This window comes from Dermacentor albipictus, chromosome 6 (genome assembly GCF_038994185.2).
Source record: "Dermacentor albipictus isolate Rhodes 1998 colony chromosome 6, USDA_Dalb.pri_finalv2, whole genome shotgun sequence".
In the NCBI taxonomy this organism is placed as follows: Eukaryota; Metazoa; Arthropoda; class Arachnida; order Ixodida; family Ixodidae; genus Dermacentor; species Dermacentor albipictus.
In genome coordinates, this window is record NC_091826.1 from 120,741,266 (window position 1) to 120,765,926 (window position 24,661).

A 24,661-nucleotide genomic window follows, 5' to 3' on the forward strand; every position below is an offset into this window, starting at 1 on the left:
TTTATATAAATCAGGAAAAGTAGGGGCCCTAGTACTGATCCCTGAGGCACACCTTAAGGAACCTCAGTCAATGATGAATGATAATTATTCGCTGTAACAAATTGATAAAGGTTAGTAAGAAAACAGTCTATCCATTTCAGTAGGTTGTTGTCGAGGTTTAGAAGACTCAGCTTGAATAGCAGCAATTTGTGGCAAACCTTGTAAAATGCTAAAATCTAAATATACACAATCCGAAGCACGATCTAAAATAGAGTGTAATCCATGAGTGAAACATATTAGTTGTGTTTCACATTAGAATGTTGTGAGAAAACCATGTTGAGCTGAGGTGAAAAATGAGTTCAAGTCAAGAAAGTTAGCGAGAACTCTAGATATCACATGTTCAAGAAGTTTGCAACACGTGCTGGTAAGCGACATAGGGTGTTGATTCTGGGGTTAGCTTTTGTTACCAGACTTATGCAACGGAACCACCTTTCCTATTTTCCATTGAGCAGGCAGAGTACAAGTGTTTATTGATTGTTGGAAAATATTAGCAAGTAATACCGAACTGAATGTATTAATGCTTTTTAAAATTTACTATTGATACTATCATAACCGGATGCCGAGTTTAAATGCAAATCATCAATCAGATTAGCAATACCAGAGAAATCAAAAGCTCTGGGTTGCATAATGAGATAGTTGTAGTGTTCTGTCTGTGGTGGATGAATGTTCAATGAAGTGGAAAAATTATTTGCAAATGATTCATTGAGAATGTTTGCGCAAGCGTCACTTTGAATGACGTCACCTGACCCGTCGTTGAAGGTATAGAGCTATCAGAAGACGGGTTAATGATGCGCCAAAACATTCGGAAATCTGTTGTAAGCATTTCAGGTAACGTATGGGATAAATAATTGTCTTTAGCATTTTTAGCGCAGTTAAGTACACATGATTGGCAGCGTTATAGGTTTCCCAAGTTGTTTTACTTGCAGATGATTTAGCTAAGCGATAGAAACGTTTTTTTCTGCTAGAGAGATGCTTTATACAAGAGTTGTACCAAGTGGATTGTGGATTAGAAACGTTGACGTGATTAGGCATGACCTTTTCAGTGAATAGACATGCCTGGTCTACAAATATATCCCAATTTGATTGGACCGAATGGTTATCAAAATCAACAAAGAAGTTTGAATAAACGACGATAGTTAGACGTGATAGTTCATCGTTTATGGCTTCAAAGTTCGATTTGTTGTAATCACGTATAACTTTCTAACTTTTATCATTTCGGGATAGCAGACTTAAACCAAATGTTAGTAAAAAATGGTCACTAATACCAGGTAAGTATGTTGGAGAGAAAGCAAGTTCTGGTCGATTAGTTAGGATTAAATCAAGCATGTTTGCGGTATTGATTGATGGTCGGGTAGGCCGAGTCACAAGTTGGGAAAATGAAAACAGGGAACACATTTCACAGAAATCTTTAGCCCGCATGGAAAAAGGCTTTATGGTGGGTGGATATGTATTCCATATTAAATTACGAAAATTAAAATAGCCGAGTCAGAATAATGGTGTTGTGGGAAAACGCGAGAAAATTAGATTAATAGCATCATCTAATTCTTCAGTGAAAGTGGCAGAGGACCAGGGTGAGCGGTAGCAAACACTGAGGATTATCTTTGTGTGGCTAAGAGTTAGGCAAGCTCACGTGGTTTCAAGTTCAGTGTTAATACCTATATGAAATGATGGAATACCTTTAGAAATTGGGAGAAGAACGCGTCCTCATCGGCGTGCAGATCGGCCGCAGCGGTAGATGGCGAAATTGCTGACACAACAGAAGCTATCGTAATCGCGTACATGTGCAGGAAGCCATGTTTCTGTCAAGGCAATGATTTTTTGCATCGCACGTGTTGATTGCCGAAGATAAAGAATGAAATTCATTCACAATACTTCTAGTATTTGTAAACAGAATGGGCAATTAAGGCAAATCTGTTTGTGATGTTAAGCCACTACCCCTTACGCGTCCCTGTTGTGACGCACGTAGTGGAACCATATGATTCTGTAATGTTCCAGATGCATTCTGCGCTATTTCAAAAACGCTATCGGTAGACGCGTCATAAATAGAGCATTTATCGTTCAGAAACAATTTATTGTAGCGGAGTTTAAACTTGGGGCGAACTCGATTAACTTTTTGCTACAACGTAGGTGGGAATCGAGAAGTCTTCGCTAATCCTAAGGTTATTTCGTTTGAATTGATCGCGCAGCGCGAACACTTTCTCCCCTGTTTTCGAATGTAAATAACTGGCAAATATGGGGCGACACTTGTTAAGATCGAAAAGGGCGGAGGCAATGTGCGCGATGGAGTGCGTCATCTAGAACTGCATCGCAGAATGATTTAATTGTCGATATTAAGTTGGTCTCGGTTTCTTGCCATGATTCTTTTGTGTCAGGGATATTTCGAAATATTAGGTTATCACGGCGCGATCTGTCTTCAAAGTCAAGGAGGCGTAAGCCAAGCGCCTCCAAATGACGGCTCGTACTGTTTACCTTGACACGTACGTTTGAGATATCTTTGGTTATGTGATCGACGTTTTTAAATTTTGATTTGAGTAAATCTAAGCGATTTTGGAGACAGTAATTGTTTCAATGTTTTTCTGGCCATTTTCGATTGACATTACGTCAGCAGCTTATTCGTATTGTGTTTTGAACTCTTGAAGCGATCGAGTGTGACAATCCTTAAGCAGTTTGAACAAAACGTTCATTTGTTCTGGAGGACCAGATAGCAGCGATTCAATATCAAGCAGAGATTCGGAACGTGTGTTAAGTCCATGTTTAGTCTCGACATCCCCCGAACGTAATAACAGTAGGCTGACAGAAAAACAGTCGTGCGCTGTGTCAAGTAACACCTGAGGCCACGGGAAGAGCACGAGGTAGCGATTATCAGATTTTTTAGCATAAAGAGAGGCAATTATACGCACCTGCATAGTTAAAGCAAGGCGACTAGGACTGGCGCCGCAAGCACTGTTCCCGTGTCCACTGAAGTGTAGGCTGATGGGTCAGCAGCTTAAATCAGCCTCTCCTGGTGATAGCTGTGTCGATGTGGCTGGGAGGCCGAAGTGAACGTCGTGCGGAAAGACCAGTATCGCGGCTGGCGTATCGCTGAGATAGGCTTCCGTCATGCTCGAAACTGACATAAGTGAAAGTAACGGTGCAAGTTCACAGGGTGAGCAAGACGACCATGCGAAGATGAAAATAAGCAAGACCTGCCTAGGCAAAACAAGACGATTAGCAGTGGTGCCACAAGCACTGCTCCCGTGCCCACTCTGTTCCCGTGTCCACTCGGCGATATTTACGGCGCGTTTTCTTCTTATTTTTTGTATGGTACTTAGTAGATATCGCCTTTTATTGGCGCCGGCTACTCCTTTTCACAGGAGATAAAAATATTAATTAACTTAAATGCATTATAGTAAAAGTCAACTGCAAATGATCTAAACACAAAGTTTAGTCACATAAGTACACTAATTGCACACTAAAACTGGAAGTCAACTCGAAATCACAATGTGAGAAAGTCCAGTCACATATGTATACTAATACCCCGCTAAAACTGAAAGTAAACTCAGAAACACAGCAACACAAGGTGAAATAAGATATGTGCACGAAGGTAAACACAAAGTCCGGTTACCTAATTACACTAAAATCAGGGCACATAAGAAAGCACGCATTAGATTCAAACGAAGGTGCACAAATCCAGGCAATGATTCCGCCAAGTTTGGGTTAAAAAAATTATACAAGAGGAGCTTGCCAGATTTAAAGGCTGTACTCAATAGTTTCCTAGAATGTTGCTCGCTTCTAGAAATCTTTGAAAGACCAGTAACGCTCGTCGTTGCAATGCGTTTGTTGGCCAAGTTCCTAAGATCTCTCTGAGGCCGAAGGGTCTGTGGTTTAGAGTCACTAAATGACGTGCTGAGCGTTGTCCCTGTGTGTCGTGTCGGGAACATTCTACCAGATGATGTTATACGTCCCCATCGACGTGGTCGTAAGCGCTTTTCGCACTACGAGCTCTTGAAATTTTATGCAGAAAGCGTTTTGTGTACATGGTACCGACCCGCAGACTGTGACTGAGTGTTTCAATGGCTCTCGTTGTATCGAATGTGGGCGGAATTTTAAAATGAAGCGATGGGTCAATGTGAAATAAATCTGAATATTTCGAGTTCTGATCGAACCATGTCACCTTAAAACCACGGGTTGAGGTCTGACTTAGTATGTGTCACAATTCTCCTTGGTTAGAGGGAAACCATGTGTGGCATTATTAACATGCACTTGTCATGCTGCATTTTTGCTGCTATATTTCCAGGGATATTGCAGTGGCCAGGTATCCATACGAACATTATTGTGCGCTTCCTTTAACTTTCTTTAGTGAGTTCCTTTAGTGTCTCGTAAACTAATGCCATGTTTTGCGAATTACTGATGTCACCATGAAGTGAGGACAAAGTGGCCTGCGAGTCACAAAGGATGCCGCATTATTTATCTTTTTGTGTTTATATATCGTAACAATGCCAATTTTAGAAAAACTTTGCTGCTGTTGATGATGTCGCGTGAGATTATTTAAACGTCTGTATTTGGTTCCATTCTGGAATGATAAAGGCAGCTGTAGAAGAATTAGTTTGGCAAGGGCTATGTATATGCGCTTGAGTATAGCCAATGTATCGAAAGTATATGTGGTATAATGCTCTTTGTTCTGCTGGTAAGATAAACACGTCTCGTTTGCGAATAAGTCATTCAAACAAAAGTTTTATTTTTGGAGCGACGAGTCCCCATGGAGGGTAGGAGATATCAGAGAGCCAAAATTCGTGATTCGGTAGTAGATTTTTGTGCACCTGACTCATCGTCCTGATGTTTGCCCTGTCTCTCCTAATAAGTGCAATTGCTCGTGGGCGCCTGTTGCACTGTACTGAAACGCGAAAATAGTGTCGACAGGTTTCAACCGCCCCCCTAATAGGAAATGGAGGATGACGTGTCTCTGCAATTACTAAGGAATTTCAGGTTGGTCGCGGAATGTCTAAGCATACTCTAAGACTCCTATCTCTAATTGTTGAAGTCCCTCTTTAGATGAACGGGAGATTTCATGCAGAAAAAGTGAAGAATATGCTGTCGTTTTCTTTATAAGCGCATCATGTACTTATAGTAGGGATAAAACCAACCGTTCCCATGTCGTGCATGCTATGCGGCAAAGAACATTCATTATTGAATTTATGTGTTCTTCGAAGACTTTAGTGTGAGGATTCCAAGAAAGTTATCCTTATAGTATAAGCCTAAGAAAGTTGTGCATCACTATGTCTAAAAGTTGTTCCTCAAGGCACAGCTTAAGATCATTTAGACATCCTCTGGTGAAAGCAATTGTATAGCCGCATTACTGTAAGACACTTCCATTTCTCTTTCCTTTAGGAATTTGTCCACAATGTTTAGGCCTTCGTGCAAAGTTGATTGAACAAGGCTGGCACTTGAAACAGAGGCCCAAATACAAACATTTTCCGCATACGCATAGTGTAGTGCAGGTGGAAATCTTCACGGTAAATCTACCATCACCAAATAAAGGGAAGTTGAAGGCTCGTTTAATGCCTAAGCAAAGTGCTATTGTGACGTTTCCCCTGGCTCATTCATGTTCAGCATATGTAACGATAAATAAAATTGCATCCATGGTGCATCGCCGCCTTCGAAATCCTGTCATGTGATCTGGAAGCGCTTTTTTTTGCTCCAGCCACCATTGCAGAGTAGTGGCAATGATTTTCTCCATGACCTTGCAAAGCAACTCGCCATACTCACAGGACAAAAAGACTCAAGCGAAAGAAGAGTTTTACGAGGCTCCAATATAGGTATCACAGGTGCTGTTTTACAACAGTCGGGGACGCACTCCTTTTTCCACAATTCATTGAGCAATTGCACAAGTGCCAATCGACCATTATGTGCAATGTTTTGCAGCATACAGTATGTGGTAAAATTTCGACCTGTAGCATCTTTGTCCTACAAGACGCAAGCACACATTTTAGCTCAATCATAGATAATTCCTAGGCTAATTGTACAAGCTGTTACTAAAACCCGCAAGAATATTTTGCTTTGTCACTTCAACTGAATATTGAAACTCAATACCAGTGATAGATGCGCTTGTTCTAGTTAGTTATAACTTAGCAGAATTCCTCAGCATTCACTAAATCTGAAGTACCCTTGGCTATTTCAAGAGCACGAAGTAGTTGTGTTTGAAGAACAGGGTTGCTTAACACAGGAATCCATCCACTGATGTGTACTCACATCAGTCATAAAAGAAACAATGAAAATGTGTATCAAACAAGAACCCATTCCTAATGAGTCAATCAACTGATGCTTACTCATCAGGACTGGGCACTTGTTCCGTACACAATTTCATTGTTTCTTGTATCATTGATGTGAGTTTCTCTGTCAGCCTCACAACCCACTTGACGGGAGAAGTATTGACGAAAGAGGTGCTAGTTCGTTATATCTGCGTACCTTCGTTTCGCAGCGCTTTTTAATTGTGGATATGATATACGAGTTGGGAAGTGATCGCTTCCGCGTGTTTCTGGATCTGTTGTCTACCCAGCATCGGTAATAAGATGACCAATGCACAGTGTTACGTCTATGCATCTGGCGTAGTGATATCCTCGCATAAATATCACAGATGCATCATTAAATACTGACAAATTCCATCTTTCGCGAAGCATTGAACGATATTCCCACGGGTATCACAGCGATTACTCCCCAAAGTTACGTTGTGTGCGTCAGAGTCCTCACTTATGATAATGTGTGATCTTGTGATGCTAAAAATATTTACCAAATTATCAATCGTAATACACATCGATGCTTGCAGGTATTTGCTGATGACTGTTACACATATTTTAGTGAGATATACTATGCAGGCTGCATATTCAGCAAAATGTGAACTGCTTGATTGAATAAGGTGAGAGGGCAAATAGTTTCGAGCGCAGGTTATCATTCTCCCGTTTCCACCTTGACGAGAGGATTTATATATTATGTAATTAGGAAGACGAAAGTCATCACATACTCAAGCCTCTTGTATGCATAGCACACGGAAGTTCTATTATGCTACTAACTTGTGAGCACGTTTGAATTGAAGTCTATTAGCGTTCCACGGAAATATTACAATTTCGTAACGACTGTTCATGATTGCCTACCGGTATCATTGATATGGACAGCTGACTCATTAATGGCTCCATACACATCAGTTTTTTTTCAACTCTGGAAGCTTGTTCACCTGAGGTGGAGCTGTGACAATTGCTCGAGCTGCAGCAAACAAAATTGGCAGTCCAACATCGAGTGGTGCGGTGGTATCATGGAATACCGATGTTCCGGTCGCCGTCAGCGGTGGTTGCTGAGGGGTGTTTTGAGGAGATCCCTGAGGTTATCCTAGGTTTGTTCGCTGATATTGTTGCGATGTCATGCCTTCAGTTGCCGTAGCGGAATGATGACTCCGTTATCTCTGGGAGCCTTGCACAACTTGCCGCTTTAATGCCAACGAATACGCTGGTTGTTTAGATTTTTGTTCAGTTGCTGTAAACTGGCGATTTTTCGCTGGGCTTATTGCATCAACATTCAGAAGAAGCTCCTTGTGTCTTGGTTGCTTCCCATGAATTTATTCATGTTTTCATAGTATGGATGTAGCCTTGTTTTGTGGACATCCTGAGAAGGAAGCCGTATGATTACCCACACAATTTATACATTTAGGCTGTCACACAAACTCGCATTCAGCTTGCTCATGGTTCCCGGAGCAGATTTTACATTGCCATTCGTTCCAAGTGGTGCGCGAATAACATTGATAATTTATTCTAGCGTTGCTTGCGTGCCGGGACTAACTTAAGTTAGACTGTAAAGAGACTCCCAAAAGGAATTATGTTCAACAAGGTCAAGTGGTTTAGGAGAAACTTAGGAGAAGTAGTTTAGGAGAATGCTTAGGAGAAAACAAAACCTTTGATTGTTCGCATTTGTTTTTAGTTTGCTAGATGACACCCATACATTAGGTTCGCAGAACAAGTTGTTTTATGGCGCTTCCGGTTCCTTGAAGTTAGCCCCGGAAAAGAGGATGCTCGTACCATCAGCATACATTAATAGCTCACCAGTAGTCGCAGTATTAGCAATATCAATAACATGCTTCATATACCGAAGGCAGTCAAATACAGACCCTTGAGGCACACCCGATTTGATTTGGCATCTGTGGGACTGAACATCATAGATACAAATGCATTGCGGTCACTTGTGTAGATAACTATGGATAAAATTGTTTTTCCTCTAAAGCCATACGGTTCCCTCTGTAAATATTTTCCTTTCTTTATTTTTGATTACTTAAATAATAATTCTCACTGGTGCCCTTTGCGTCGATTTGCCACTTAGGAATTTGAACAAGGCATTTCCCGCCACTGTCAATAAATAAGGAGAGGGGAGAAGTGAGAGGCACCAAGGTGACGTGGAGCTATGCATCTTCTCGACTGCTTCTTTCCATTTCTATTTCCGCGGACCAGAAGCCGCTGACAGTCATCAAGTAAACAAGTATGAGAACTGCATTTAGGCTAGTTTGCATATCAGTCGGCGTCGATCTGGGGAAGAAAACTATTGTAATTTGTGCTAACGCAATAGACTCGCACCCACATAAGTTCAACATTGGGCAGCATCAATTTCTGGATGTGTCGGTTTGACGCTCATTACAGCTACAGTATGCCAAGTTTTACTGTGACCACTGTGTTTGTTTCAAGTGCTATGCGTGCTTTTCGTTATCTTTTACAGAAAAATGGCTACTGGAAAACGGTTCCTTTTTTCTATCGCCCTCCTCAAGGTATTCTGGGTGGACGTTCTTCGAGTTGTACTGGCAGTCGTGGGCTACTATGCCTGTATATTTGCAAGGATTCCAGCTTTGGAGTGAGTAATTGTATTATACCAGGCCATATGAATTTCTCCGAAATACTGTATACTTTTCACAGTGCAATCACATAACGGCATCTAAAGAAGACGATCAGCCTCAGTACTTTGCGTGAAATTTCATTTGGACATACTTTAGGTTGCATATCAGGCTTTTGCTCAGTGGCTATGGTGTTGGGCGGCTGAGCACGAGGTCGTGGGATCGAATCCTGTCCACGGCGGCCGCATTTCGATGGGGGCGAAATGCGAAAAGACCCCTGTACTTAGATTTAGGTGCACGGTAAAGAACCCCAGGCGGTCAAAATTTCCGGAGTCCCCTACTACGGCGTGCCTCGTAATCAGAAAGTGGTTTGGCACGTAAAACCACATAATTCATTCATTCATCCATCACGCTTTAAGATATTGTTCTGTACCTTAGGCTCCATACGTTAGCTATATCTAGAAGTCGTTGAAAAAGCCTTTGCAACTAGAATCGGACCTGTGACGCCTGCAAGGGCGCTCACACTAAATTTGGGCTTACTCACTGCTCGTACCGGGATTTCTTAGCACTTTTTATCCCTGGCGAAGGTGAAGAAAGAACTTCGAAGCCCATGCTTAACAGAACCGCAAGAGATAGCGCGAAGCACAACGTACAACCCAAAGCGTAAATTACCAACATGTTTTTTTATTAACTGTACGCAAGATGTTAGTGGCTGTCAGACCTATTGCCCCAAAAGAAGAAAAAAAATACTTATGCATTCAATTACCAACCACATGGTATTAGCAAAAGAAGCTCAGTGATGCAAAAGCGCTGATGGAATGTTGTACCAGTGAGAGGCAGAAAGAATCGACGAATAGGCAGCGAGCGGCCGGCATAGGGCGCGAGGGGCGCGATAGGGTGCATCGATGTGCGCCCGCGCGGGCGGGCATCGAGGCACCCTTGGGCGCGCTAGTTAACAACGCCGCCAACGGCGTGGTTTAACCTTAGACGGATTATGCACTGTAGTTTTCAACGCTTGAAGAACCGTAAAACGCTTTTTTGTGCGTTTGCCTTCAGACCGGATGCCACATGCACGAGGCGCGTTGCCTTCACGCCATCAGGCAGTGTATAAAACGCCAAACCAGTAGAAATTGCGATGCAAATTCACCTCACAAACAACGCTCATTATTGCAAGCTAAGACATGTAACTCCAACTGTTTATGTTGTTTTGCTGTGCACGCGAACTTTATCATGTGTTCAACGCATGTAGATTGGTGAAGCACCAGAAAAAACACTAACAAAGGAAGGCATACGCCTCCATTTTTATTCTTTTATGTCACATTTGCCGTTCCCATGCTCTGTCCGTTTTATTTTACTTCCCTTTGCAATGCTTCACCAATATTAATGTATTAGCAAGTAACTGAAACTTCAGACTTAGTTTATTTCGCACAGTTTGGCGTGACGAGCACCGTCGTCAGCGGCCGGTGCCTCTTTAAGGCGGCGTTGACGGTGAGCGTAAACAGTCCGCTGCGCTGCCGTTCGCCGTCGATGCTGAAATTTATTTTTGCCACCAACAGTACAGTGTGCTCATAGATTCATGTACCCGCCACGTCCATGCCTAGGAAGCGAAGGGATAGGGGCCATGCCACAAAAGAAGAAGACTCAACCGCTGAGAGGATGGCAAAGTGACGATTACAAATCCGTGCGTTCGCCTTCGGCCCCCAAACTCCGGAGCCATCACGCCGGCACGAGACACAGTATTAACACGTGTACTTGCTTATCTTTTTCGGGTGAGTGCTCTTCACCGTCGAGCAAATGTTATCGCTCATCGCATGACGCACCCGCGTGTATTGTAAGTTTCTCATAAATATGGGCTTTGACATGCAAAAACCACTTTCTGATTTTGAGGCACGCCGTAGTGGGGGACTCCGTAAATTTGGACCACCTGGGGTTCTTTAACGTGCGCCTTAAGTACCACGGGTGTTTTCGCATTTCACCCCCATCAAAATGTGGCCGCCGTGGCCGGGATTCGATCCCGCAACCGCGTGTTCAGCACCCCGGAAGTTTTTCGAATGTTATCGATGATTCGGTTGTCACTGAATCTTGTGTAATCTGCTTGCGTGTGCAACGCGAATTGCGTAGAACTTTCCGGGAGACACGCGGGCACCACCGATTGCTCTGGAACCTTGGATTACTCGGGTAAAAAACCGACGCGATTGACCGGCAGATCAGATTTTCGACAATCGCCGGCTGTGTTCGCCGCTATCGCCGTTTTTTGAGCGTAGCCTGTTTTTAAGGGCACAAATTCGCGCAATAAAACGCTGGTTTCGTCATTTCCAGTTATGCTGCTGTCTTCACCGACACTTAATACGTGACAATGCTTATTTGGAACGCTAAGCTCTGGCGAATGAATGGCTCTGCCATTTATGTTTGACGAACTAGACAAACGGATAGCAGCGTTGGAAATTTACATAGCGCTGCCTACGCACCACGAATATACAGGCTTTCCGCCGTTATAGCTGGTGAGGTTGCAATGAAAATCGGCGGAACTGAATGGTCTCACTATTTTCAGTTCTTGTAACTCTCCGTGCACAAAAAAAGACGAACGAAAACGAAAAGACGCCTGAAAGACGAACCATTGATAGCGATAGCATTGTATTAGACAACTACACGAAGCAATGTAAGTTGCTTTGTCGGCCGTAGAAAAATGGAGTACACATAAGCTTGCTGATTAAGTTAACATGCATGGGCTCACACACGTAGGGGCAAAGACGAGCAGATCTCATTTGATGAGCCCAAACACTCGCTGTCGCAACACTGGTGTGAAGAAAAAGCGGCAGCAGCGGCGTGCTAATTCCCCTTCGTGCAGCCTATCGCTTCTACGCGAACTACACTCTAAGAAAAATCCCGGGAAAAACGGGAGTAACTGCGCCGTTAGTCCTAAAAAGGGCGCTTTCGTCCCTCAAAGGACTAACTGCATGAATGTACGTGCCGTGTGGAAATTTCGGAGAGCAAGTGTTTAGTCCCTGCTCGGAAAGAGAGCAATGGGAGGACGACCGGCAACAGTTACTCCCCAGGCCCTTCGCTTTTTTCGTCCGTGTCATGGAGCGATGCCGCGAAAACGGTATTGTCTATAAATCGTGAATGTTTCGAAATTCGTGCATTGTCTATTGAACTACATGCAAGGCAGCACCTTGCCTCTTCGTGAGAAAATTACGTGAAACTTAAAACTGGAATGTGAAGAGGCATGCCCTTCGTGCGCACCCATAAGTGAGCGTTACACATTAAAGGCGCAAGTCATTGATAGATGGCTAGATTTTCTTGGTCCACAGTACCTAAGTTCCTTCCGTTCCAAGGAGGTTGCGAACTGAAGCGATGTGTAGCTCAAACGGCACACGCTAAGCGACAAAGAAATTACCCTTCTCTGTCGTCTTCGGTGCCCCGTTTGAGCTCGTTACACGTATACATGGGTTGCACCAACGTCACATCCGCAAGCCAGGAAACCGGAAACCGCCATGTTTAAGAACACTTGCTGCGGAGATTGTGCTGGGTCGTGTACTCTGCAGAAGTAGGAGAGTGACAATTCCGGATTCAAGATGACGATTTGTGCCATTTTTGGCTGCAGAACGAGAAGCGATTCTTCTGCTATCAAGGACAAGGCACAGCCACACATCGGACTGTTTAGTTTGCCCGCGGTTATTAAGAACCAATGTAAACGAACGCGGCTTTTGTCTGAGCAGCGCCGGAGCGTTTGGCTGGCAAGAATAAACAGAAAGGACTTGAAGAATGACAAGTACGTCCGTGTTTGCGGTCTTCACTTCATCCAAGGTAAAGGAATTTTCAGATTACGCCATTTATAACACTAACTCGCCTGGCCGCTTCTCTTTTCTGCTGCCAAAATTGTTTGTTTACCCGCGGCGTTCACGCGAGCTTTTTCTGAAAGCGCTAGTCAAAGCTCTGTAGATTGCCAACTGTGCACTTTAAATTGCAATTAATACACGGTACATGTGCAGTTAATGCATTTGCATGTGTGTTATTTTAAAGGGAAGCCTGTCAATTTGATGGACGATGGAAATCCGGACTGGGCACCGAGTCTGCGGCTGGGCCACGGCCGTTATGACCGCACTACTGTGGTTGCATCCGCGCGTTACATGCGGTGTAAACGGGGACAGCAGAACAAGCCACATGCTGCTGCAGTGTGCAAGCAGCCCGTGAGGCCTGTAACGCCACCTGAGCACGCCATAGGCTCGGAACTAGAGCCTGATGAGCTCACTCCAATGGGACCCATTCTGGAGTCTACTACAACGACAGGTTCGTGTGCATATGATTCCCAAGCATGTTAGTCTAAAGGTTTCTCAACTTTATTATGTCCTGAGTTTCGCACTGACAGGCAATTCTGTTGATCTGTTTCTTTTTTCAGAGGCAGAAGTCCAAACTGACCTCACGTGCAGAGACCTCCAATTGCTAGAAGAAGATTACCGCAAACTATCCATTCAGCTGGCCACAGTGAAACAGCAAAAAGAGGAAATGGAAATGTTGGAAGCGTCGTTGCGTGAAGACCCCAACAAAGTGTCATTCTGCACAGGTCTTCCAAATTTTGTAGTTTTAATGGCTGTGTTCACCCTCATAGAAAAGTTTGTTAAACACACACCACAAAACTCATTGGTAAAGTTTCAGGAATTTTTAGTGTTCTTAATGAAGCTTAAGTTGAACCTGCCATACCAAGACCTTGCTTACCGCTTTAATATGTCAGAATCGACCATATGCCGGATATTTGACAAATGGCTACACGTTTCATTTTGCAGAATGAAGCCTCTGATGTCATGGCCCTCAAGGCAAGCAATAAGGAGGACAATGCCTCAAGCCTTTTTTGAATCATTCGGAGAAAAGGTAGCGGTCATAGTCGACTGCTTCGAGATCAAGCTTGAACGGCCGCCATCCCTGGAACCAAGATGTCAGACTTGGTCCCATTACAAACCTAGCAATACAGCCAAGTACCTGATAGGAATATGTCCTCAGGGAGTGGTCACCTTTATTTCCGATGGTTGAGGAGGCAGGACCCCTGACAAACATATTACTGAACACTGCGGCATTCTTGACCATTTATCTCATGGTGATGTGGTATTGGCCGACAGAGGCTTTGATATTGCCGACAGTGTAGGCTTGTACTGTGCAAAGCTTCACATACCTGCATTCACCAAAGGCAAAAGACAATTGTCAGCAGTGGATGTCGAGGCAGCGAGAAATATTGCAAATGTCAGAATTCATGTTGTGATTGTGATCGGCTTGGTTCGTAACAAGTATGTCATAATGAAATCCGTTCTGTCACTAGAGTATGCGACTCTCAAACAGGGACACCAGTTCACACCTCTAGATAAAATCGTCAACGTTCGCTGTGCACTGAGAAATTTCTGTCAATCTGTTGTTCCTGCAGATCCAGAGCCATGTAGCTAAGCTTGCCTAGTATGCGTGGTATTTGGAAAAGGCTGTTCTTGCACGATAATGTGAGAGAGAATAGTCTAGAGGGATTTGAACTCCCACAAGTAATGCCGGAAGAAGTAAAGAGCGCCTTGGAAGCTATGAAAAGGGGGAAGGCAGCTGGGGAGGATCAGGTAACAGCAGATTTGGTGAAGGATAGTGGGTACATTGTTCTAGAAAAACTGGCCACCCTGTATACACAATGCCTCATGACCTCGAGCGTACCGGAATCTTGGAATAACAAAATCCTAATTCATAAGAAAGGGGACACCAAAGACTTGAAAAATTGTAGACCGATCAGCTTGCTGTCCGTTACCAGGCAGGATTCCGTAAAGGTTACTCAATAGACAATATTGACACTATCAATCACGTGATAGAGAAATGTGCGGAAGATAACCATATTGATACTTTTTGTGCGCAAACAAACAGGGACGAAGAATAGGGGCAACACAAGGACGAGCGCTTTCTAACAACTGGTTTATTTTTGAAGAACTACTTGCTTAAATACCCACAGAACTGCGCGATCTAGTCAACAGAGCACCCTACTGCGCATATGATACCCGCTGATCTGCGCCATCAAGTCAAAAGAGCAACGTCAATATTACATATAACACTTGTGATAAAAAAGACGTGGGCAAAAGCCACCTGGTCATGCTAAAAACCGCAAAGTGCATAAAAACAACCACTTACAATAAAATGCGTTAAAGATGTGATGATAGAAGCGAATTTTCTTTATCTAACAATGAAACAGAAGGATGGCTGATGCATTTATCTTTTTGTTTTTCTATCCAGTATGCTTCCACGATTTCCCTAGCGGTTTGATTCCTATGCCTGTATAAAATGTCTGTGCTAGTAAGACAAGGGGAGCAACCATGTTCTTGGCAATGCATTGCCAAATGCGTACTAGGGCGACCTTTAAGGCTAGACAAGTGCTCCCTTAACCTAGTGTTAATGCATCTCCCAGTCTGCCCTACGTACACATGACCACACGTCATAGGAATCTGGTAAACAACGTTCTTCGCGCAAGCAACAAATTGGGTCTTGCGCGGATGTTTAACAGTGCATTCTTTCTGTACATCACCGTTACTTTCAAACTTCTTTTTAACCTTGGAACACACACTACCTATTTTGTTTCTTGCCGAAAATACTACTTTTACTTCATAACAACCAGCCACTTTTTTAGGTCTGTGAGAAAGAACGTGCACATACGGAATCACTGAAACATTGGAACCTCCATCCTTCTGCCTTTGATTCTTTGTGCATTGTCCTTTATCCTTGTTAAGTTCTTTCATTAGTCTAGCACACGTCGCCAGCAACACAGCGAGCGGGTACCCAGCCTTTCTCAACCTGTCAACTTGCTCAAAGAATGCAATCCTTACAGTGTGGTGGCATGACTTCAACAACGCTGACCGGAAACACGAAATGACTATTCCATTCTTCACAAGCCTGGAATGGTTTGAGGCATAGTTCATTAGCGGTTTTCCAGCTCGGGGTGAGAAAGACCAACACACATGTTCCGGTAGGAATGTTAACTTGACATCAAGAAACTGTAGCCTCTTTTCTACCGGTACTTCCGAAGTAAATGTTAAGCCCTTTCCCAGAGAATTGAAGGCTTCTACAACCCCATTTCTGAAAGCACCCTTGTCTACAGGACAACCTAAAATCAAGTAGTGATCGACATACCGGTATATCTTACTTACTACACCTTCCAAATCTTTTGCCTGCTCTCTGTCTATGCTTCCCCAAAAAATGTTACTTAGGATGGGAGCTACCTTTGACCCGATGCACACACCCCTTGCCTGTATATAAGTTTCACCACAGAACCCTACATGTGTATTCGCTAAATAAAAATGCAGAAGTTCAAGAAAGGATTCAACGGCCATGCCGCACGGCATGGCCGTTGTTTGCCGTTTATATAAACCGTTTATAAACCGTTTTATATATAAGCCGTTTATAAACGGCCGTTGGCCGTTTATATACAGGCAAGGGGTGTGTGCGTCGGGTCAAAGGTAGCTCCCATCCTAAGTAACATTTTTGGGGGGAAGCATAGACAGAGAGCTGGCAAAAGATTTAGAAGGTGTAGTAAGTACGATATACCGGTATGTCGATGACTACTTGATTTTAGGTTGTCCTGTAGACAAGGGTGCTTTCAGAAATAGGGTTGTAGAAGCCTTCAATTCTCTGGGAAAGGGCTTAACATTTACTTCGGAAGTACCGGTAGATAAGAGGCTACAGTTTCTTGATGTCAAGTTAACATTCCTACCGGAACATGTGTGTTGGTCTTTCTCACCCCGAGCTGGAAAACCGCTAATGAACTATGCCTCAAACCATTCCAGGCTTGTGAAGAATGGAATAGTCATTTCGTGTTTCCGGTCAGCGTTGTTGAAGTCATGCCACCACACTGTAAGGATTGCATTCTTTGAGCAAGTTGGCAGGTTGAGAAAGGCTGGGTACCCGCTCGCTGTGTTGCTGGCGACGTGTGCTAGACTAATGAAAGAACTTAACAAGGATAAAGGACAATGCACAAAGAATCAAAGGCAGAAGGATGGAGGTTCCAATGTTTCAGTGATTCCGTATGTGCACGGCCTTTCACACAGACTTAAAAAAGTGGCTGGTTGTTATGAAGTAAAAGTAGTATTTTCGGCAAGAAACAAAATAGGTAGTGTGTGTTCCAAGGTTAAAAAGAAGTTTGAAAGTAACGGTGATGTACAGAAAGAATGCACTGTTAAACATCCGCGCAAGACCCAATTTGTTGCTTGCGCGAAGAACGTTGTTTACCAGATTCCTATGACGTGTGGTCATGTGTACGTAGGGCAGACTGGGAGATGCATTAACACTAGGTTAAGGGAGCACTTGTCTAGCCTTAAAGGTCGCCCTAGTACGCATTTGGCAATGCATTGCCAAGAACATGGTTGCTCCCCTTGTCTTACTAGCACAGACATTTTATACAGACATAGGAATCAAACCGCTAGGGAAATCGTGGAAACATACTGGATAGAAAAACAAAAAGATAAATGCATCAGCCATCCTTTTGTTTCATTGTTAGATAAAGAAAATTCGCTTCTATCATCACATCTTTAACGCATTTTATTGTAAGTGGTTGTTTTTATGCACTTTGCGGTTTTTAGCATGACCAGGTGGCTTTTGCCCACGTCTTTTTTATCACAAGTGTTATATGTAATATTGACGTTGCTCTTTTGACTTGATGGCGCAGATCAGCGGGTATCATATGCGCTGTAGGGTGCTCTGTTGACTAGATCGCGCAGTTCTGTGGGTATTTAAGCAAGTAGTTCTTCAAAAATAAACCAGTTGTTAGAAAGCGCTCGTCCTTGTGTTGCCCCTATTCTTCGTCCCTGTTTGTTTGCGCACAAAAAGTATCAATATGAATATGTTCCAACTAGGCCGACTCGCAGTTATGCTTCAGAAGATAACCAACCCTTAATATAGCTTTCATTGATTACGAGAAAGCGTTTGATTCAGGCGAAACCTCAGCAGTCATGTAGGCATTACGGACTCGGGGCATAGACGAGCTGTATGTAAAAATACTGAGAGAGATTTATAGCGGCTCCACAGCCACCATAGACTTCCATAAAGACAGCAACAAAATCTCTATAAAGAAAGGCATAAGGCAAGGAGATACGATCTCTCCAATGCTATTCACAGCATGTTTACAGGAGGTATTCAGAGACCTGGATTGGGAAAAATTGGGGATAACAGTTAATGGAGGATACCTCAGTAACTTGCGATTCGCTGGTGATATTGCCTTGCTTAGTAACCCAGGGGACCAATTGCAATGTATGCTCACTGACCTGGAGAGGCAAAGCAGAAGAGTGGGTCTAAAAATTAATCTGCAGAAAACTGAAGTAATGTTTAACAGTCTCGGAAGAGAACAGCAATTTACAATATGTAGCGAGGCACTGGAAGTGGTAAGGGAATACACCTACTTCGGGCAGGTAGTGACGGCGGATCCGGATCATGAGACGGAAGTAATCAGAAGAATAAGAATGGGCTTGGGTGCGTTTGGAAGGCATTCTCAAATTATGAAGAGCACGTTGCCATTATTCCTCAAGAGAAGTGTATAATTGCTATGTCTTACCAGTACTCACCTACGGGGCAGAAACCTGGAGGCTTACGAAAAGGGTTTTACTTAAATTGAAGACGACGCAACAAGCTATGGGAAGAGGAATAATGGGTGTAACGTTAAGGGATAAGAAAAGAGCAGAATGGATGAGGGAACAAACGCGAGTTATTGACATCTTAGGTGAAATCAAGAAAAAGAAATGGGCATGGGCAGGACATGTAATGAGGATGGAGGATAACCGATGGTCATTAAGGGTTACGGACTGGATTCCAAGGGAAGGGAAGCGTAGCAGGGGGCGGCAGAAAGTTAAGTGGTTGAATGAGATAAAGAAGTTTGCAGGGTTAAGATGGCCACAATTAGCACATGACCGGGGTAATTGGGGAAGTATGGGAGAAGCCTTTGCCTGCAGTGGGCGTAACCCGGCTGATGATCGCGATTCTTGCATACACTGTGCAATTTGCCTGTAAAAAATTTTTACCTGTAATTTTTTCCCTGTACTCAGCATAGAGGCTGCCAGTTCTCTCTTATAAGAACAAAACATTCCAAACATCGCACTGCTTGATTTTAGAGCAGACTTTTTCAAAAATGTTTTTCTGGTTCATACTATCAATGAGTGAAATTATCAAAAGAGATTGTTCAGTGTTTGACCCAGAAGTTTTGAAAACGCCCTTGCGTAATATTGACTGTTTTGAATTTGTATGTTTTTGACCCATATATTATGCAATTTTGTCCGAATCTATCTTGCAATTGTTTGTTTGCTGTTCACACCTGTCTGGGAGCACTATTGTTTCTAGTTGCTTTGCTTGAAACAGTATTTGTATTCCTACTGATGTGATGATACGTTGATGTTTTGGATCTTACTTCTGGTTAAAGTATGGCTTTATTTGTGAATGGCATCAAGGAAACCAATTTTGTTCAAATGTTTTGTTAAGTTGTACTTTTTTTAACCTAAATTCTATGACCTGAATTATCAAATGTCTGATTTTACACTATTTGTTTGTTTATGGGGTTTAACGTCCCAAAACGACTCAGGGTATGAGAGACGCCGTAGTGGAGGGCTCAGGAAACGTCGTCCACCTGGGGGTTTTTTAACGGGCACTGACAGCGTACAGTACACGAGCCTCTAAAATTCTACCTTGTATTTCTTTCTTATATTGCTCTGAAATCGCAACTCCTGTGTTGGCAATGCTGACAGTATGAATAAATAACATTCATTCAGCATTAAGGAACAAGGACACAAAAGAAATATACCACAGGACGGGCGTTAACTACCCAAACCCTTTATTGTTGGCAGTGTGATATACTGATTAAAGCTTTCTCTTCATACCGCACTGACAAAGCAGTCTAGCCTAGTGAGCTCTGAAATCTGCATCACATCAAAGACAAATGCAGCTGAAACCACCGTTGCAAATTGAAGGGGAAAGTCCATGGAAATTTAGAGTTACAGTTGTCTTTCAATCCTTCTGTCGTTCACCTAGCTTGTACTCGGGCATAGAATGGTTTGATTGGTCCCCACATGTGTGACGGATGAGTATGACCTTCTGTTTCGGTGTGTGTTCCAAGAGACATTGCACAGCAGATCACAAGACACCATCTCGGAATGCATAGCGCCACACCAGTAGAGCATTGTAGCAGTGGCTGGTTATGTGGCCAAACTTCTTAGTAGTTTCTTCCTTTTCCACATGTGATCTTTCCCATACCATTTGTATGTAGCTGATGAGAGCTTGTCACCGTGCGATAAATCCTTCATTAGCTACAAGCCTGATTTGAAGTATCTTCTGCAATTGCTGACACAGAACTCATGGTAACATATTTATGAAAGCTTGGTGCTTTTGTTCCAGGGACTCTGCTAAGATTTCTTCAGTTGAGCACAGTCTGCACAATACCAGTGCTTCTGCTTTGGTGCCCGCTTCATTCCAATGCACGAATAGTGGAACCATTTGTATGGGCAGTGTTCCCCATCACATGCCACCATTTTTCCTGTTTCTAGGCCTCGACAATAACAGTACACAGATATTTTAGCACTAGGGCCAGCCTTTGGTGTATCTTTTCGGGTGAAGTATTGTGAAAACATTTCAGGTAGCACAACATGTGTGAAAAATCGTGTTGCCAATTCCAGAATTCCTTGAAAGAATGCACAATCTTCCACTATTCTTTCAATATGTACAGAGGTTAGCGTCCAAACGACAAAGTCGCAGTATTTCACCGCACACATTGCCAGCTGTGTTTGGACTTGGTAGAAATACTCATGCGTCCTCTTTAAGCGAGGTCCTTCTGGACTAGCTTCCAGACAGAAATCCTTGTTGCTCAAGGCTGCTTCTAGTCCTTGTACTGCAAGTGAATGAGGGCATTTTACTTCAACAATGCCTTCACCGCAGCATAGACAGCTGACAATAGCATCTAGGGATGCTGCAAGGTGGGGATATTTGGTACATAAATAAACGTCGGCCCTTCTTAGTGTCACATTGTTGTGGCATTGCACTGCATTTGCTTGGTACTTGGAGAAGGCAGCACTTTCATGCTTGAGTCCCCATTCTGTGGCTTCAGATGAAAACTTGTTTTTCTTTGGGTAGCAGATTGTCCTACAACGTTTGTCCTACACACACTCTTCATAACGGAAGCTGTTACTCGTCCAGCTCTAAAGGCAAACCACTTAGCACATTTTGACTGCTCTCTTGTTACGGCTTCGACATGCTGCACCATATCTTCTGTTATTACCATTTCATTAAAAAACTCTTCGGCTCGGCTCACCAGAGCAGGCAAATCCTCAGAGGCAGCCTCTTCACACAAAAGGGTTCGAAGAAGTAAAGGCTCTTTTGCTCGTGGTGGATGAAAAAGAGAGCTATATTTTTCATGCAGAGTAAACAACGCTGGCGTCACTCCTGCATCTGCTATTGCTGAAAAGCACTGCTCAAGCTCTGCATCTGTCGCAGCTGGGATTGGCAGTAGCCTATGTGATGAAGGGGCTACATGTGCAGTAATATACTGTTTATATTGTTGTCCATCTTTTTCTTCTTTGCTTTTGCCGAAGAAAAGTCGATTTCCCTTAGCCTTCGGAATTCAACATTCCGGCTATGAGCTGGCAGCCATGTATTTTTCTTTTCAGTTCAAGTAACGGAGTCCCTCAGCCTCACAGCTGTCTCTACGGCAAAAAGTGTAGCAGCAACATGCGAGCATGCTTCGCCTACACCTGCCATGCACGTGCAATGCGCTGTCCCGACAGTTCCATCTGCTTTGGCAAGAATCCACACTTTAAGGGGTACCTCCCGTAGGCGCTGAGAGTGGTTGACCTGAAATGTCCAACAAAATGATTTCAGCAAATACAGTTTTTGAAATGTGAAATGTCAAATAAACTGATTTGCACCAATACTGTTTTCGAAATGTGAAATGTCAAAATAAAATGACCTCAGTAAATACTGTTTTTCATACGACCACTTTGCTTAGCACCAGCAACAGTTTGTTGTGTGGTTGTACGCCACTGTATCCACAAAATGTGGCAGGAGCACCATGGTTTCACTTGCGCTTTACAAGGTTCAGAAAAGCTCGCTCTAAAGCAAGCAGTTGTGAAAGTAATTTTTATAACAGTTGTGACAGTTGTGATGCTTTGCTGGTCATATGTTAACAATTTATGAACCATTTTCTAACCACTTGTTCTCAAGTTGCCGCTGTACGCGTGCTAGGCAACGAAATGGTTTCGCTCAACAACAAAAAAGAAACAAATCAGACTGTCTACAGGAACACAACGCTTAAATTTGGAGAAATAAGAAAAAAATGCGGAGCTTAACGATCGATCATTTACTAACCTCGCTCAAAACGATGACGCGCTCTGATGCCAGCTGCTTTGCTGCGATGCTCTTGACCCATCCGCTCGTAAAATAATTATAGCCTGCTAAGGATTTGTACGCCTTCATCTGTTGCAAAGTAACGTGACTTGTTTAAAGCACCAAGTAATTGACGATGTCGGCGTGCGTCAAAGTGGGCAGCAAGTCGACGTTCGGCGTAGCGTCCTTGCCGATGCACAGTTCATAAGGGTCGATGCCGTCACACATTTCGATCTTCGCTCTGTAACGTGCCCGAGTCGGTCCTACGAGCTCTTCAGAGTATGATGGACAAAGCGCGTGCAAATTTTCTTTCGTCATGTCGCAAAGATAAACCGAACGACATCAAGCTCAGGCGCGGCGGTAGGCGGTATAAGCGTGCGTCCAGACGCGGTCGTTCTCAAAGATGGCGCACGCGCGATTTGCAAGCCGGAACTGACGTCACGTGCAACCCATGTATACATGGCGTAGTGCCTCAGTTTAAATCACCCTAAAAATACTCGGGCAGATTTCTTTTCGTAGTCGCTTATGGTTGCAAGTACACTCAACGTTAGACTCTCACCGCATAGCTTGCACAAAATACGAAGTCACTTTTATATTGCCGCACTTGCGTTCTCATGCTTAACCTTGTATAAATATCCCGTCTTATGAAGCAAGTGGCGTGGTGAAGTGGAAGTACAATAAAGAAAAAAAAAGTGGTGTGGTGAATGGTTAGAGTACCTGACGTGTGACCGAGAGGACGTGAGTTCCAATCCTGTCTCGCGCTCTTTTTTTTTCAGCTCATTAATTTTTTTTATTAGGGTATAAATGCCTAATTTAATTAAATCCGCCTTTGCGGAGCATCGGAACGAATTACAGTTACTCCCTTGAGGACCATCGGGCAGGGGCAACTGTTAGTCCCCGAAGGACTAAGCGCATGGGGAGTAACAGTTCATCCCATGTCAGTTCGTCCCCAAAAGGACTAATGGTTGTGGCAAATCAGTTAGTCCCCAAAAGGACTAACCTCCCTACCCCTTTTAGTCCTTTTTTTCTTAGAGTGTAGGCGTGCGAGAGCACAACTCACGCGAAGCCTTCAGTGATCTCTTGTCGCGTAGACTCTGCATCACCTTCAAAACCCGGCCTGCACGGCACCGCTAAGTCGCGCCACACACAGCCACGGCCGCAGTAGAAGAGGAGACTTACGCCAACCATGTAATCACATACCAAATTGCATTCCTGCAAGTGGAAGGAACGTGGCCTATCTCAACATTGCAGGGATGCATGAGCGGTAATTAGTCACATCTTTATTCGTGATGTTGCATTTTTTCGATATAAAATGTCAAATATGGAAATAAAGATCAATTGAAAGTTAGCACCCGTCCTTGCCGTTCTTCCTCGTCCTCGTCAGCAAAGCGTTATGGTCCCGATAACTGAGCCATAGACCTTGAAGTTACCAGGAAGCAAAAGCAGGGACGATGGGGTCAATGACCCTTGTAAGATCCAATTCGCGGGCGAAAAGAGGGCAAGCGGAGGCAGGAAGAGGCCTCATTAGTAGGAGAGAGTGAAAAGGTGGCAGCCGCTGGTGGTTCAAATGTCATTAGGTGCTTACAAGTGATTGTGGAGAGGGTGAAAGGCGACCGAAGGGTGGCGGTAGGGACGTTTCTAGGACAGACACGTGACTTTGTCATGGAGGGAGAAAGAGAAAAGCTCTCGGATAATGCAAAGTGACACAACTATGCGGCAGTAGCAAAAAGGTGAGTCGGGAGGGGGGTAGGCTAAATGACGTACTTATTAGAAAATGGTCAGAACTAGCCGCGTTTGGCGAAACGTGTACATGACTTGCGGCAGATGTTCGCTCGGGTGAAGATTGGGGTGTGCACGGTGCCGGAGGTACCTTTACATGGCGTTGACGTTCAAAAAGCGGTTTCGGCCACCAATGAAAATACATGGAGAGTAAGCCAAGCGACAGGTTTCGAGAGAGAAAAACGAAGAGGGAAAGGCAGGTAAGCTAACCAAGGATGTGCCCGGTTGGCCACCCTACACATGGGGAGGGGAAAAGGGGACGAATATGTACGGCGAGAAAGGAAAAATAGACGAGAAAACCATGGCCAGGCGGCGCTACTGCGCTTCCTGACAGCGCCCCCAATGTGGATGCGTCAAGCCGCGCGGTCGCGCCGTGGCGCAGTCTGCGCTTTGTTTACATTGTGTTGTCCGCGCTTTTCTTCGCTGCTCGTGCTCACGGCGCTCCGTTTTCGACGGCGGCAGATCGCCTGCTTGCGCAACAGCGATGCAAAGATTGCCGTGCGGTTTCAAGAAGGCTGCCGACGCCGACAGCTTTTTTTCGTGGCGGCAACCTCACGATAGGGGAGCGTCTGCTTCCGAACGTGTACGGCGTTTAACAAATTGTGGACGGTGATGTGATAGTGAAAGCCAAGTGCGTATCGC

General features: G+C 43.9%; 1 protein-coding gene and 1 pseudogene across 7 annotated transcripts in view; both read left to right on the forward strand.

Moving 5' to 3' along the window:
* LOC135913793 (ATP-binding cassette sub-family C member 2-like) overlaps positions 1 to 24,661 on the forward strand; it is a 272,909-nt gene that overhangs the window by 103,153 nt on the left and 145,095 nt on the right. For 6 of the 7 annotated variants that reach the window (XM_065446481.1, XM_065446480.1, XM_070541305.1 and 3 more), the window contains one exon: positions 8,770 to 8,901. In XM_065446481.1, coding sequence (XP_065302553.1) covers positions 8,770 to 8,901 — 132 coding nt within the window. Of the gene's footprint in view, positions 1 to 8,769; positions 8,902 to 10,571; positions 10,651 to 24,661 lie in introns of those variants that run through there. The other variant, XM_070541306.1, reaches the window with a different exon arrangement.
* LOC139061437 (uncharacterized) lies at positions 12,922 to 14,314 on the forward strand (annotated as a pseudogene).